General features: G+C 33.8%; 1 protein-coding gene across 1 annotated transcript; it reads right to left on the bottom strand.

Moving 5' to 3' along the window:
- Positions 1-6,682: 6,682 nt before the first annotated feature.
- Positions 6,683-10,914, bottom strand: LOC149546324 (cysteine-rich receptor-like protein kinase 44). The gene is made up of 7 exons (XM_089791154.1): positions 10,126-10,914; positions 8,942-9,076; positions 8,717-8,847; positions 8,096-8,306; positions 7,734-7,968; positions 7,341-7,491; positions 6,683-7,253 (listed from the first exon to the last, which is right to left on the bottom strand). Exons 1-7 carry the CDS (start codon positions 10,874-10,876, stop codon positions 6,879-6,881), a joined length of 1,989 nt encoding a protein of 662 aa, XP_089647280.1. The 5' UTR covers positions 10,877-10,914; the 3' UTR covers positions 6,683-6,878.
- Between the last annotated feature and the right edge of the window lie 3,612 nt (positions 10,915-14,526).

Raw genomic sequence — 14,526 nt, forward strand, 5'->3', positions numbered from 1 at the left:
AGCTTCCATCTTTGATGACCACCTATCCACAAGGGTATTTCCACATGTAGTCCTCAAATTTTTAAGGCTGAAACCACACCATACCTCCTCCATCTTCAAGTCTTCCTTAGATTCCTCCTAAGACTCTAGATTGGTGAAAGTTAGAAATCTCACATTATAAGAAACCTTATTGCAATGAGAGAAAATTGTAAGCAATCCAACATCCTTGAGCTCAACACTAAAAGATGCTTTGAGGTCACCATTATTATTATTATCAAGGGTGGTAATAAATTATTTTTTCTAATATGAACTCAATTCCACATGCAAAAAGCCTTCACCATTTTAAAATATCATCTCCACATCCCTCCCAATTTTGTGAGCATTAATCTATGCCAAAAGAAAGAAATAATAGAAATGAATATTTAAATTTTAGCTCTTTCTGACATTTTCACTTCGGATCACCACCTTAATCTTTATGGAGATAGTAATCATGGTCCAATAAGTAACAAAAAAGATCACTTTCTCATCCATCATAAAACCCCTTCTTTTCATGTGGTGCTTAAATTTAAATTCAAAATGGCAAAGGTCCTCCGATTGAAATTCACCACCACCTTAAAATCCAATTAGACTTCTAAGAAAATTTGGGAACCATCATTACTTGGGTATAAGTTTTCATTCCCTTTCAATAAGGGATTGAATATGCACTAGAAGACACATTATTTATCACCATCACCTAACCCCCTAATACTACAATGCCAAATAAAGAAATAAATCTCCCACAACATTAAACTCTTTATAAGTGTGTAGTATAACATATCTCTCTGGGCCTATGAGGAGCATCCATATTTAACCAAGTGTATTGGAAATTGATCACCATGATTCCATATTTCCCCTAACAATTGCCACAATAATTTTGGAGTCATCCTCAACACATTAGTATCTCCATCTGATATTGACAACAAATTTAAGAACCTAATACAAAGCTAAGACCTCAACCACATTATTGGACATGGAATTAAAATTCCTAACATAGGCCATTGGTGGACTACCAATAGATTCCCTAACCACTCCTCTACCAATAGCACAACCTTATTCTGTATCACCACCAAACTTGAGTTTAAGAAGAAGATGGGAAGTGGTTAACACTTTTGTATTCATCCTAGCTATAGTTTTATAGTTATCAAAAATCTTGAAGGAATTCAAGAGGTTCCAAGATAACAAAAGTTTGTAATCACCAATAGAAGGGAGGTTAGGTGGAGTTTTTCACTTGCTAATAAAAATATTCTCTTTCATTATATATACAACAATGGAGGCTAAAACATTAGCCATGCATTCTTCCTCCCTAAAGACCAAGTTATTTCTCTCATTCCATATAGGCTTATTGATCTAGGTGGATCCAGAAGGCCAAAAATTCAACAATCTCATAATCTCTCAAATTCAGCAACACTGCAAAGAACTCAGAGAATGGAACCTGATGCAACTTAATTGCATGAAAAAGGAGCTCGTATGTAGTAGTTATGCTTGGTCAAAGTTCTAGTCAATAGGCAAACCAAAGGGCTATACAAGGGGCAAAATCAGACCATCTCAAAAGTGGTCAATAATGGATTTCAAAATGAAGAGCATGATGAAAGCTTTCCAACAGTGTTCATTTCATCAAAAAAAGAGATTGAATGTGAAAGTTATGATGGTTTCAAGTTTAGGTAAAAGTGTGGATTCTAATGACATCAGCATGACATCATAAAATCTTAAAGAGTGGGAAAAAATTCAAATTAAAATTAAAATGACTATTTAATTTTAATTAAAGGAATTAGTTGATGGGAGTTGAACTCTCAACCATTGCCCTCCTAAAAGTACAACCAACCAATGGGCTATTTATAGTATATTTGATGTTGGAGGAAGAATTGTTATATAGCCACAACAAACAGCCTGCCCATTATTTAGAATAAGGGTTTTTGTTATCTTGTTATAACTTTTAACCCCAAAAATTAGTAACGGCCAAAATAATAAAAAAGCTATATGGGTTAAATGAAAATGTAATTTGTTATGAGGGAGTTAAGGGGGTTATTTTGTTATTTCAAATTGGGCTATGTAATTATGGTGATGGTTATATGGTTTTAAGACATTTTTGGATAAAATCACATATAAAAAGCGGTGTAGTCCTTTTGTAAAGGCATTCTTCAATCAGAGCTTGGAAGGAAAATTTGCTCTTGGGAGAAGTTTTGTAATTCTTGAGAGAGTTTGTAGGTGAGAGATTATTCTAAGCTCAAAGTTATTATATTCAAGTGTGAAAGAGAGAGACTGTAAAGGCTGAAGCTTGGATGTTGTAAAAAGACATGTTTTGCCTTGCAACATTAATAAACCAGTCAACAAATTGAGAAGCAGACCTAGAGATGTAGTCCTAACTAGATGAATTCCGTTATCAAATTGTTTGCATCTCTTCTATCTCTTTCTTATTTCTCTAATTTTTTTAGTTATGTTCTTTATTTTATGTTATTAACACATTGTTAATTTTAAGTGTTTAAAACATAAATCTTCTTGTAATTTCAATAGTTTAAGATACGTAACCACACATTCACTAGAAGGATCGAGAAAGTATATTTGATTGTTAGGATTAAGTCATAATCTTATAGGTCCTAAATCAGATCAAGTTTGGTATTAGAGCCTATTTTTGTAGAGAAATTGTAGGTGGTGAATATTCACTAGGTTGAGGTTAAAACAAGGAGAAGGTGAACTAGAAAAGTTCAATCCAGAGACGGGGAAAAGAAGAACTTTTCCTCGATCAAAGATGGCAATTGAGCAAAATTTTCTTGAGTTTGATGCAAAAGCGTTCTAGAGATATTTTGTGGAGTTAAAGGCTTTGGTCAACATTCTTCTCCAAGAAAGACATGAATGATAGTTGAGGAAAGCAAATATAGCTAAGAAGAAGGAGAAAGAAAAATCCTTATCAGAAGATGTGAAAGGTAAAGAAGTAGGAGGTGGTAGTGACCCTCCTAAACCTCCAGCTCCATCTTCATCATCTTCCTTGTCTCCTTCATCTTCTTTGTTTACCTATTCTTCAAAGAAACCTAAGCATGTTAATGAGCCTTTGTTAAAACTGGATGTTAAGTTTGAATTGCCTATATATAGTGGTGAATTAGATGCAGAGAAATTGGATAATTGGCTTAAGCAGATTGAAGTGTACTGTAGGGTTCAGAAGATTTTGGATGATTCTTCCAAAATCCAGCTAGCTACTCTCAGAATGGGAGGTACCACATTAGTTTAGTGGGAGAGTAAGATCCAGGATGAGCTTGCTACAGACAGTAAAATCATTTCATCTTGGTATGAATCTACTTTTGTTTTGAAAAAACAATTTTATCCATTGGGTTATCTACAACAATCCATTATGGATTGGCAAAATCTAAGGCAAGGTAAAGGATAATTTGTACAAGAGTATACACAGGTGCTTAGGAAGAAGGCACTAACTCTTGAAATTCCTCTTTATACACAAGATACTTTGGTAAAGTATATAGGTGGAATGCATTCGTATTTGAAGCATATGATGTTGATGTTTAGTCTTTCTAACTTTGATGAGCTATGTGTTCAAGCGACTCATATTGAAGTAGGTGGAGGAAACATGAGTTTCAATTCAAAGAAGGAATTTTCTCCCCCTAACAACATCAAGAAAGGAAAGAAGGCAGGCATAGTAAAGAAAGAGGAAGGTGACAAGCCTACATGTTCACATTGTCAGAAGAAAGGACATGTAGAAGAAAAGTGTTGGAAATTGCATCTAGAATTGAAACCAAATTGGTTTAAGAAGGATCAAAGGGAAAGAAAAATTATATAGCTATTGTTTAGGATCTTGGATCAGATTCTGGTGATGAAACAACAATATTGGCTATGGGTTTGAAAGGTAAAGCTTATGTTGATTCTACCATTGATGTTTCCTATGCTTCTACTTCTAAAAGTCATGTTGTTCCTGAAGATAGTAAAAGGAGTGAACTTTTTCATATAAGGGTTATTTCAAAGAATAGTAAAATTGACACATTGATAGATAGTGGTTCCCATGTTAATTTAATTTTAGAAGAAGTTGTTAAACAATTGGGATTGGAAACCAAGCCACATAGGAGACCTTATCCATTAGGTTGGATGTGCAATGATAACAGATTGTGAGTTACTAAGAAATGTATGTTAAGATTTGCAATAACAACTAAATTCATAGATAAGGTTGAATTCGATGTGGTTCCACTTGATATTTGTGGGATTGTGTTGGGTAGCCTATACTTATATGATAGGAAAGCTATCTTCTATAGGGAACATAACAGGTATCATTTTTTTAAAGATGGAATTGAATACATTAATAGAGCTCATCACATGAAGAATGTGGTATCAATTGTAAACATATAACATTTGAAAATGGTTGTAAATGCAAGTAGTAAACTAACTCTCATGTCTATAGTAGTTAGTGAGGATCAGGTGCAAGAAAAATCAAGTCTTCAGCCAGTCATGGTAAAAGAAGATTTGAACGATTCATTTTCTAATGATTTTCTTGCATAAGGGATCCAGAAAGTTGATACATTTTCCATTTCATAAGTTATTTCAGTTTTGTTACTTCTATTTCTACTAGTTGGCACTATGTGGATGATGGATGTAACAATGGAAAGTGGTGGATGTATGGTTGGTTGTATTAGCAGTGTTATGTTATTCTTCATAATGTATTTGATGGCTCAGATATTCAGAATTCCAATAGTTTGAACAGGTGATATAGGACAAGTAAGGCGAACATGTCCTCACTTCCATTCTATGTAAAATAGACTTTTGGAGGTCCAAAAGCTTCTCAATGGGGAGGAATGATCCAAGTGGATCTAGAAGGCCAAAAATTCAACAATCTCATAATCTCTTAAATTCAATATCACTATAAAGAGCTCAAAGAATGGAACTCGATGCAACTTGAACAGGCAAAAAAGTAGCTCGTATGCAGTAGTTATGCTCAATCAAAGTTCTAGTCAATAGCTAGATCAGAGGGCTAGATAAGGGGCAAAATTAGACCATCTCGAAAGTGCTCAAAAATGGATTTCGAAATGAAGAGCACAGTGAAAGCTTTCCAATAGGGTTCGTTTCATAAAAAACAAAGATCGAATGTGAAAGTTGTGATGGTTTCAAGTTCAGGTAAAATTGTGGATTCTGATGATAGCTACATGACATCATAAAATCTTCAAGAGAGGGAAAAAATTAAAATTAAAATTAAATAGATTATTTAATTCAAATTAAAGGAATTAGTTGATGGGAGTTGAACTCTCAACCATTGTCTTCCTAAAAGTAAGGCCAACCAATGGGCTATATATTTTATGTTAGAGGAAGAATTGTTATATAGCCACAACAAACAACCCGCCCATTATTTATAATAGGGGTTTTTGTTATCTTGTTATAACTTTTAATCCCAAAAATTAGTAAAGGCCAAAATAATAAAAAAGCTAAAGGGGTTAAATGAAAATGTAATTTGTTATGAGGGAGTTAAGGGGGTTATTTTGTTATTTCAAATTGGGCTATGTAATTATGATGATGGTTATATGGTTTTAAGAAATTTTTGGATAAAACCATGTATAAAAAGGGGTAGTCCTTTTGTAAAGGCATTCTTCAATTAGAGCTTGGAAGGAAACTTTGCTCTTGGGAGAAGTTTTTTAATTCTTGAGAGAGTTTTTAGGTGAGAGATTATTGTAAGCATGAAGTTATTATCTTCAATTGCAAAAGAGAGAGACTATAAAGGTTGAAGCTTGGATGTTGTAAAAAGATGTGTTTTTCTTGGTGACATTAATAAAGCAGTCCTTGAATTGAGAAGCAGACTCAGAGATGTAGTCCTAACCAGATGAACTCCATTATCAAATCGTTTGCGTCTCTTCTATCTCTTTCTTATTTGTCTCATTTTTTTAGCTATGTTCTTTATTTTATGTTATTAAACACATTGTTAATTTTAAGTGTTTAAAGCATAAACCTTCTTGTAATTTCAATAGTTTAAGATACATAACCACACATTTACTACAAGGTACGAGAAAGTATATCTGATTGTTAGGATTAAGTCATAATCTTATAGGTCCTAAATCAGATCACTTATACCCCAATGTATAGATGGCAAAAATATCTTCAATATACTAAGGGCGTCACCAAAAATAGCTGACCTAGTTTAGGATAAAGTGTTGCAAGTCATTCATAAAAACCCATGAGAGGAATTTTAAAATTGTAAGTTGACAAGAGGTGGACCAATTTTTCTTGACAAAACATAAAATCAATGTATAAAAATATTTTATTTATTATCTTTGCTATATTGTATATAGCATTAGTATATTAAGTTTTTATATAATGTCTTACATATACTAATTTATAATAATAATAATAATATCAAGGTAATTTTGAAGTATTTTAATGAGATATAAATATAAAGATTACATGATATTGAATTACTATTGAAATAAATAAGAAATCTTAAAAACATTATTTTAAGTCTGATTATGAAGGCAATTATTTTCTAGTTCAAAAAAACTATTTTAAAAATAGTAATAAAACTAAAACTTATAATTTTTAATATTTTTTTCAAATTCATCAATAAGAAAATAAGAATGTAAGATTGATATGAGAAATGTTTGTATCCCTGGTATAATTATTGTTATACTTTTGAACATATCTAAAATTATTAAAAATAAGACTAATAGCAATATCGTTTTTAAATCAATTTGAAAGAAAAAATAGACTCTAAGTTTAATATTTTCATACTTGATTTAACCCTCACAAATATCAGTAAACTTACAAACATAATATCATTAAATAGGTCTACCTATTTCAAACTTCAAAGCCACGATACTGTTGATACAGTTTCTTTTGTGCTATCGTGTATTCTCTTGTAATAAAGTAGAAAACACTAGATATCTTTATCTAGGACCCAAATCCGTTATTGAGTCATCGTTGATGGATGGATACACGGTGGGATTCACAGAAGAATCATATGAACCTGAGATAATAAGAGAAGTTTCGCTTTCGGGAGATCGTGATTTATGTGCATGTGTTGGAACATTCTTATGTGCAACACTTGAATAAGCAGGTACTGCGATTTCTGGCAATTTTGTTATAGAAAGATTTGAAAGCATTGCATATACACTAACCATGGGTGGACGAAGTATTGCATCTTCTTGTGTACATAAAAGACCAATGTGAATGTATCTTGATACTTGTTCAGTTGAAATACTTTCAAGTATATCATTGTCCATTATATCAATAATATTTCCACTGCTATAATATCTCCATACCTTCAAGACAAAAATAAAAAAATGCATGTTTATATACAAAAATAATAGCTTTAAAAGATAAGCTAAATAAAAATGAATTTATCTTACCCTATCTAATAGGCTGCGAAATTGAGGGAATAGCTTAACATCGGTGTTCTTTTTTCCACATATAATTTCTAAGATGACAATGCCAAAGCTATAGATATCAGCTTTAGCAGATAAATGACCTAGCATAGCATACTCTGGTGCCATATACCCACTGCACAACAAAAAAAATAAAAATTGTTAATTTTAAAAATCAACTTAAGCAACTGTTCTAAAACTGAAACAATTTACAGAAATGAAAGTGCACAATCTTTGCAAGCAATCAAATGTATATGTTTGATATATCAATATTTCAAATCATGTTCCTTAAACCGCTTGTGACGAGTCATTAATTTCTAATAATTATTGACTAGTAATAAAGGGTTGAACTATTAAATGGGGACCGTAGATACTTACTAGGTTCCTGCAACCTTTGTGTTGACAAAAGTCTCGTCTTGACCAACGAGTCTTGCCAAGCCAAAATCTGATATCTTTGGTTCCATTTTTTCATCAAGCAAAATATTGCTCGCCTTAATATCTCTGTGAATGATCTTCAGCTGAGAATCTTCATGCAGATATAGGAGACCACGGCCTACTCCACGTATGATATTCAACCGCTTGTTCCAGTCAAGTACTCTTTTCCGCTCTGGATCTGCACCCATACGTTAAAATAAATTACCCTAAAAAGAACCAGTGTTTTATGGCTTAAAATTAACTAGCCAAGAAAGCAACAAGTACTGTATCACTTTCCTTAATAGAACTAGAATAAATAAACTCACGAAATAAAATTTTGTCAAGGCTTGTGTTAGCTAAGAACTCATAAATAAGCAGGCGTTCTGGTCCCTCTGCGCAACATCCAAGGAGATTCACAAGATTACGATGTTGAATTTTTGCCACAAGCTTGACTTCATTTAAGAACTCCACTTTTCCTTGCGAAGATTTTAAGGAGAGCTTCTTTACTGCTATCTCTTTTCCATCTGGCATTGTACCCTAACATAGAAGAACACATAACAATTCAGTTTATACCTATAACACTTGACAACATGGAAATCTTGTGTTCATTTATGTTGGCAAAAATGTAAGAAGAAGAGTCCTAAATTTTGTTATTTGGCTGAAATGGGAGAAAAGAAGTAAAATTATATGAAGGCCATGGGCATATATGGTAGATGTAATGAGAATTCCTCCTAAACTTTATTATTGGAGCAAATATAAATTTAAGACTAGAAGAGCCTGTTACTTCAATTTTCTAGTTCTATCGAAAAACTCTGCTCTTGAGGAAATATATGGGATCAAGAGCAAAATAATTCGCTCAAACGGGCATGAAGTATTGAACGCTAACCTGGATTAATTCAATGAAATAAATATTGTGCCCGTTAACGTTTTCTTTCAATCAACGTTACCTTGTATACAGAGCCAAATCCTCCCTCCCCAAGTTTATTATCATCATGGAAATTTCTAGTTGCAGTCTTGATATTTTCCAAGGTAAACACCAATTCAGGCTCCTGGCTGAACACGGAGTCCATATCTGCGCCTGGATTTATTCCAGCTTAGAAATTAGCATTAAAGAAGAGGGCAAAAAATTAGAACTCAGAATTTACCATGTATATGTTATCTGTAGATGTTACCTCTGTTTACGATTTCTGGCTTCCCTAATACTGCAGACTTCAATTTTCTTCGGAGTGCAAACAGGCTCAGCAATAGCACCACCAAGAACCCGCCGAGAATACCCAAAACAATAACTATTTTACTCGAAGACTTTTCTGCAGATGAGTTTACATTGAATGTCATCTAATGCCAAACGTCTGGAGTGTCTCTATTTAAATGATAAAAATTGTGATTTGGATTTGAAGAAATAACAAAATTGTATTGATTTTTTTGGTTGATCTAATTTACATTCATTTAGAACTTGGCTTTCATATTGGTTTTCCATGTTCTTAATAGATTTCATATTTCTAATAGAATATTGTTGTTGATTCTTTTGTTAAATGGGTTTTCAATTAAGATTATCTATCTAGTTTAATCTCGTCTTCATTTAGTTGGGTGTAAAGTGATACTGGTCTCATCTTTTTAATTGTCTGGTGACTTGCATTGAGCAAGACTCAATCCCTGGTAAGCTTTGTCTGAGTTTTTGACTTCACCAGAAAACCAAAGACCTTTGACAAAGTACTTAATTTTAAGCAATAGAACCATTCCTATACAAATACTACAATAACACAGAAAAGTAGGAAAAAAGAAAAAAAAGCTGAAAAAAAAGGGGCTAAAATAAGAAAAAATGATAAATGAGCCCAGAAAACACAGCATCACAATTTAATTTTGCTCTTATTTTTTCTCCTACTTTTAATTTTTAAATTTAATTATAAACTGCTAGAACAAATAGGCAACAAAATATAATGACTATACAGCTATTACCTCTGCAATTATCATGAAAGACCTCTTTGAATCTGGTACTCTTACTTTCTTTGATAATCATTTGTCTCTTTGAATCCTCATACTCTTACTTTCTTTGATAATCATTTGTATCTAACAATCATTTGTATGTAACAGTATCTTTCCAAATCTCGTTAGACATTTTGTTTATATAATATATTTTAATCGTTACCATAAAACTTAAACCTACTACCAGCACTGGCCATCGAAGGTAGATGCATAATAGCTACGGGCTCTACCAGGAAAAACCCATGGTTGATTTGGGTAATTCTATTGTTGTTCATGCAGATCAACCAACCCTTTAGTAAACATTGCTAAACAGAAATCAGCATAGAAGAATAATCGAATATTAGATTAGAAACAAAATTGACGCGCATATTACTTGGTGGCGGAGGCAGCAAGGTTGAGCTATAACGTGCCATGCAACTTCCCAAGCCAACCACAGCTCCAAGACGAGTTCCATTCTCAGTCGCACCCAGCACTTGGTTAATTGCAGTGGATAAGCATGAGCTGCAGTCGCTGAGATTTGTGATATCTTTCCAGCACTGGAGGAAACCGAACGTTTGGTAGGTCATGGAGGCGTTTGTTTGTCCAGAAGAAAACAGATCAGGCGAACGAAGGGCTTCATCTGACAAGTTTTTGAGAAGCGCCTTAACTGCCGCACTAAACAAATTAGTGTCGCCCAGGGCCTCAGCTTTACCGGGATCAACCTGTCCGTCGGTACTGACTTCTCCACCGAAGGGATAATTCTCATAGCGTATGTAGCAGTTGTCCAGCCAAACCCTAGCCCCGATAGCATTCTTACAAGACTCACGGACAGTGGTATTTGCTTCTCGTGAACAGTTGAAGCACTCTTCTCTGCTTGTGTCTCCATGACATTGGAGGAGCCCCGATGCTTTGTCTGCACCTTCGCCAGAAGTAGAGATATTGAAACCATTTGAAGACGATGTATTGTCTGCTAGATTGTTAAGGACCGTGTTCAAATTGCTGCGGAATTTGGTGCTTGTATTCGTATTGCCGTTGCATATTTTCAGCAGTCCGCTGCATGTCGGCACCAGTTGGGCAATCAACAACACAGTGATGCCAAGTGAAAGCAAGTGCGGAAAATTCGCACTCATCAGGGCTATCTGCATGATGCAGTTTTTCCTTGGGAATCCTCCTCTTACAAGATAGACTTGAAAGTGTCTCTCTTCACTGATTTATATTTTTCAGAAAGCTTCCACGTATGTTTAGAAATTATGCGGATCATAGATTTCCTATCCTTACTTCACCAAATTGAAAATTAGTCTACTTATTCAGAGTTAAAGGAGTTAATACATTTTATGGATGAAGTTGAAGTCTTGTTGAGTGTACCACTGACATTAAAAAGGATGATGTTCCTATTGTATTAGATTCTAATATTAAAAAGATGACATCAGGATTGTGTCATAGACAGGTGAAAGGATAACCTCACTCCTTGACTCTTAACCTAGAAGATTTAGCCTATAGCTAGTGGTGTTGTTCTTATATGGATTCGCTATGTAGTAAGGGGTTAATTTAAAATAGTGCATCATTATAATAGTCTTGTGAACTAGAATTCCACCATTATAAGTCTTTTTATTTAGATGTTAGCTCTTTAGAGGACAAATTAATTCACAATTTTTTAATCTATGTTGAATGAACACTCATCTACATAGCACCCAAATGAAGAGTTCAACAGTAATATTTGACTAAATTTTTATGACAATTTGATCATTTTATTACCTTTCATTAAATCATTAACTTCGATCTAAAAATATACAAAATTAAAAAATAATTATAAATGCAAATTTTTAAAATAAAGTCATATATTCTATTTTAATTTTTAACTAATATAAAAAATATATATTAAATTAATAAAACAAGCTTTAAAAGTATATATTCTATTTTAAATTCTAAATTAATAAAAAACGTATATCTACATATATTTTAAAATAGCATAATTTGTCATACCCCAAACGCACTTTTCAAAAAATTGTTCGGTCATATTCGCCTTTTCATTTGCCTTTTGATTCTGTCTTTTAGCAGAGCAATTATTCGAGAGTAACAGTGGCCCACAATTCTTGAAATTTCAAGATGCGTGCCCTCGCCGTTTGGATCAAGATGAAATAGATTAGATTTTCACATCTTCTAGAAGCTTTCACTTGCTAATTTTCGTTTGCATCAATTATTTAAATATATTTTAGTTAGACTTTCTAATTATAATTAGAAATATAGAATGCGATCCCGAAACTGAATACAAACAAAAATTACTAAACAAAACAATAAAAACCATTCGATTTGGAGCACTGAGTGGCCTCTAACGATTATGGACAAAGACGACAATTCATTTGGTCTCCCATGAATGGTAGTTGATGCATCTTTATCATTTGTTTTGGAATATAAATGACTGCCTTCCATTTTCTTTATAGCAATGTTATCCTCTGAAGTTGACAGTACCGAAAAATCTCTCTACAGATGCGTGAATTGCCCAGACTAGTTGATAGGACAACCTATCAACTTGGTGGCAATTTAGTTTTATCAATTACTTCTGGTTGATTTTCTTTTCTCTATTAAAAGCTCTACACAAATGTATCTCTCGTGAGCTGACAATAAAATAAAAATTGAATTCTATTATAAAACTGTTTGGCACCTTTTTCAACTCTACTAATAATTTTTAGAAATGCATGTCCATTGAGCTGCTATGAAAGGCAAAATTCAAGCCTGTTAACGGTACTGTTTGGTTATTTTCAAATTCTTTAATATCTCTTTATAAATGCAAGACTCTTGAGCTGGCAAGAAAGTGGACTTTCATTTTGTAAGAATAATGTTTGATTTTACGGCACATTTTTTTTTTCTTTTGATGGAGGGTTCAGATCTGTGAGGCAGCCCAACAAGGTATGAAGCCTGCGAGCTAAAAAGTAGAGAATGCCACCACATAGACTTTTTAGGAACATGTTATGGGCCCACTCATAGCTGAAACCTCTAGGGCACTTTTTAAGATAAAGGTGATGCTAGAGATATTAGGAATCTTCAAAAATAATTTAAATTTTAAGTTCAATTTGTACTATAAAATATCTTGCATAATTTGGTCTTGTTGTAGTTGTAATTTTTTTTAATATACAAAGCATAATTTTTGTTAAAATATTAAAATTTTTCAAATTCAAATTTTGTTATCCCCTTTGGTGCAAGAGTACCTAGGTAGGCTAGGCGTGAAACCTAGGTATTTCCTTATTTTTGACTTGTAGTGATGCTAGCCACATCACCACTCTAATAATAGGATCAACTTGGTCCTAAGGTGAGGTTAGATAGGTTAGAAGAGCTCCACAATGCAATATTGCTCCTAATTGCTCAAAATTGCTCATTTGGCTCAATAGAGAATTTTTTGTTTTTGAGGGCCAAATAGGGAAAGCAAGTGTTTTAGGGTCCTTATTAGGTGTTTTGGATCCATCTTAAGCCTTTTGGAAAGTTTGGTAGCAAGTAGAGCAAGTTTGGATAGATAATTTGCAAAATTGCAAAAATTGCTCATTTTTTGCAAAGTTGTTATTGACAACTTTTGTAACTTTTATGCAAAAAGAGAAACTTCTTTGTGGGAGACTTTCAACCACTTAAAGTAGTTAGAAACGTCCATTCCAAGCCTATATTAGGTCGAACTCAACCTTTTCAAGAGGTTGCAGGAAGGAGAAATGAGAGTTTACAAATTGTAATCAGCATTTTTACTACATTACAGTAGTTTCTTGCTTTGAGTGTTTTTCATGCTTTGTACAAATCAGACTTAGGTTTTTCTGAGTTTGAAGTGTTAGTGGTAGTTGTCCTTCATTTCTGTTTTTAGTTTTTGTGTTGTTATAGAGAGTTGTGTGTGTTTGAATAAATTGTAAGTTAGCAGGTTGCTGTTCTGAACTGGGCAGAGAATAAAAAATGGAGTCTTAGGGCCTTTTCCCATTGTATAAAATGTATGGCCTCTTGGGATTTTGAGCTAGACTCCTTGTACATTATGTATGGAAATGGAGAGCCCATGGGAAGCACAGAAAGCATTTTTAAAGTGATGCCCTAGGCAAGCCAAATGCAACTTGGCTAGGAATCACAATTGAAAAAATGAGCTATGGAAGGGATTGAATGTGCAAACACCTCAATCCGGCTGCACAGCGAGTAAGGAGAAGGTTCAACCTTGATTCAGTCCAAATGAGAGGTCTTGGAACATTTTCCAAGGTGGTTTTCCATCACAACAATGATAAAGCACTTGAAATCCTCATTCTTGGCCTAAAATCGTACTTTGGTTGTCCGTATAGTTTGGGGGTTGAACAATGATAGCATCTTGAAGTACTCCAAAAAGGGTATCCATAAATATAATTTTTTTGTAGGGTTGTTAAAATTTTTTTCAAGAAATCTTGTTTCCAGCTATTTAGAAGGGCTAATTCTTAGTAGCCTTTTTGGAGCAATTTTGTGTATTTTCCCTAGTAGATTGAATGCACCTATGAAATCAGAATTGTTTAGGGTCATGGATGTTAGAAGGAGTCTAAACAAACCCTGGATGAAGAACTAGCACCCTTGGTGCTATAGATGCACTTGAGGGTTAGTAGTAGACTGGAGCTGGCTAGGAAGAAATTTGATGTTACTTTGTTGGTGTGCGCCCAACTGAAGGATTAGGATCTCTTGAGCAAGGTCCTAGTAAGAAAAGGGTGTAAAGAAGCCCTAGTGGGTCTAGTGGTTGACCTAAGGTAGCCCTGTGAGAGCTTGGGGTTTGGAAGCAAGGTTGGGGTATTACATCACCCTTCTTACGATTTCT

The sequence above is a fragment of the Cupressus sempervirens genome, chromosome 7 (assembly GCF_028749045.1).
Source record: "Cupressus sempervirens isolate cs-2001-9-10 chromosome 7, ASM2874904v1, whole genome shotgun sequence".
NCBI classification, from domain to species: Eukaryota; Viridiplantae; Streptophyta; class Pinopsida; order Cupressales; family Cupressaceae; genus Cupressus; species Cupressus sempervirens.

Coding starts and splice junctions, on each gene's coding strand:
- LOC149546324 (XM_089791154.1), bottom strand. CDS start 10,876: ATGCAGATAGCCCTGATGAGTGCGAATTTTCCGCACTTGCTTTCACTT. Junction 9,077..10,125: donor CTTGCTGCCTCCGCCACCAA/GTAATATGCGCG, acceptor ACTCATCTGCAG/AAAAGTCTTCGAGTAAAATA. Junction 7,492..7,733: donor ACAAAGGTTGCAGGAACCTA/GTAAGTATCTAC, acceptor TTTGTTGTGCAG/TGGGTATATGGCACCAGAGT.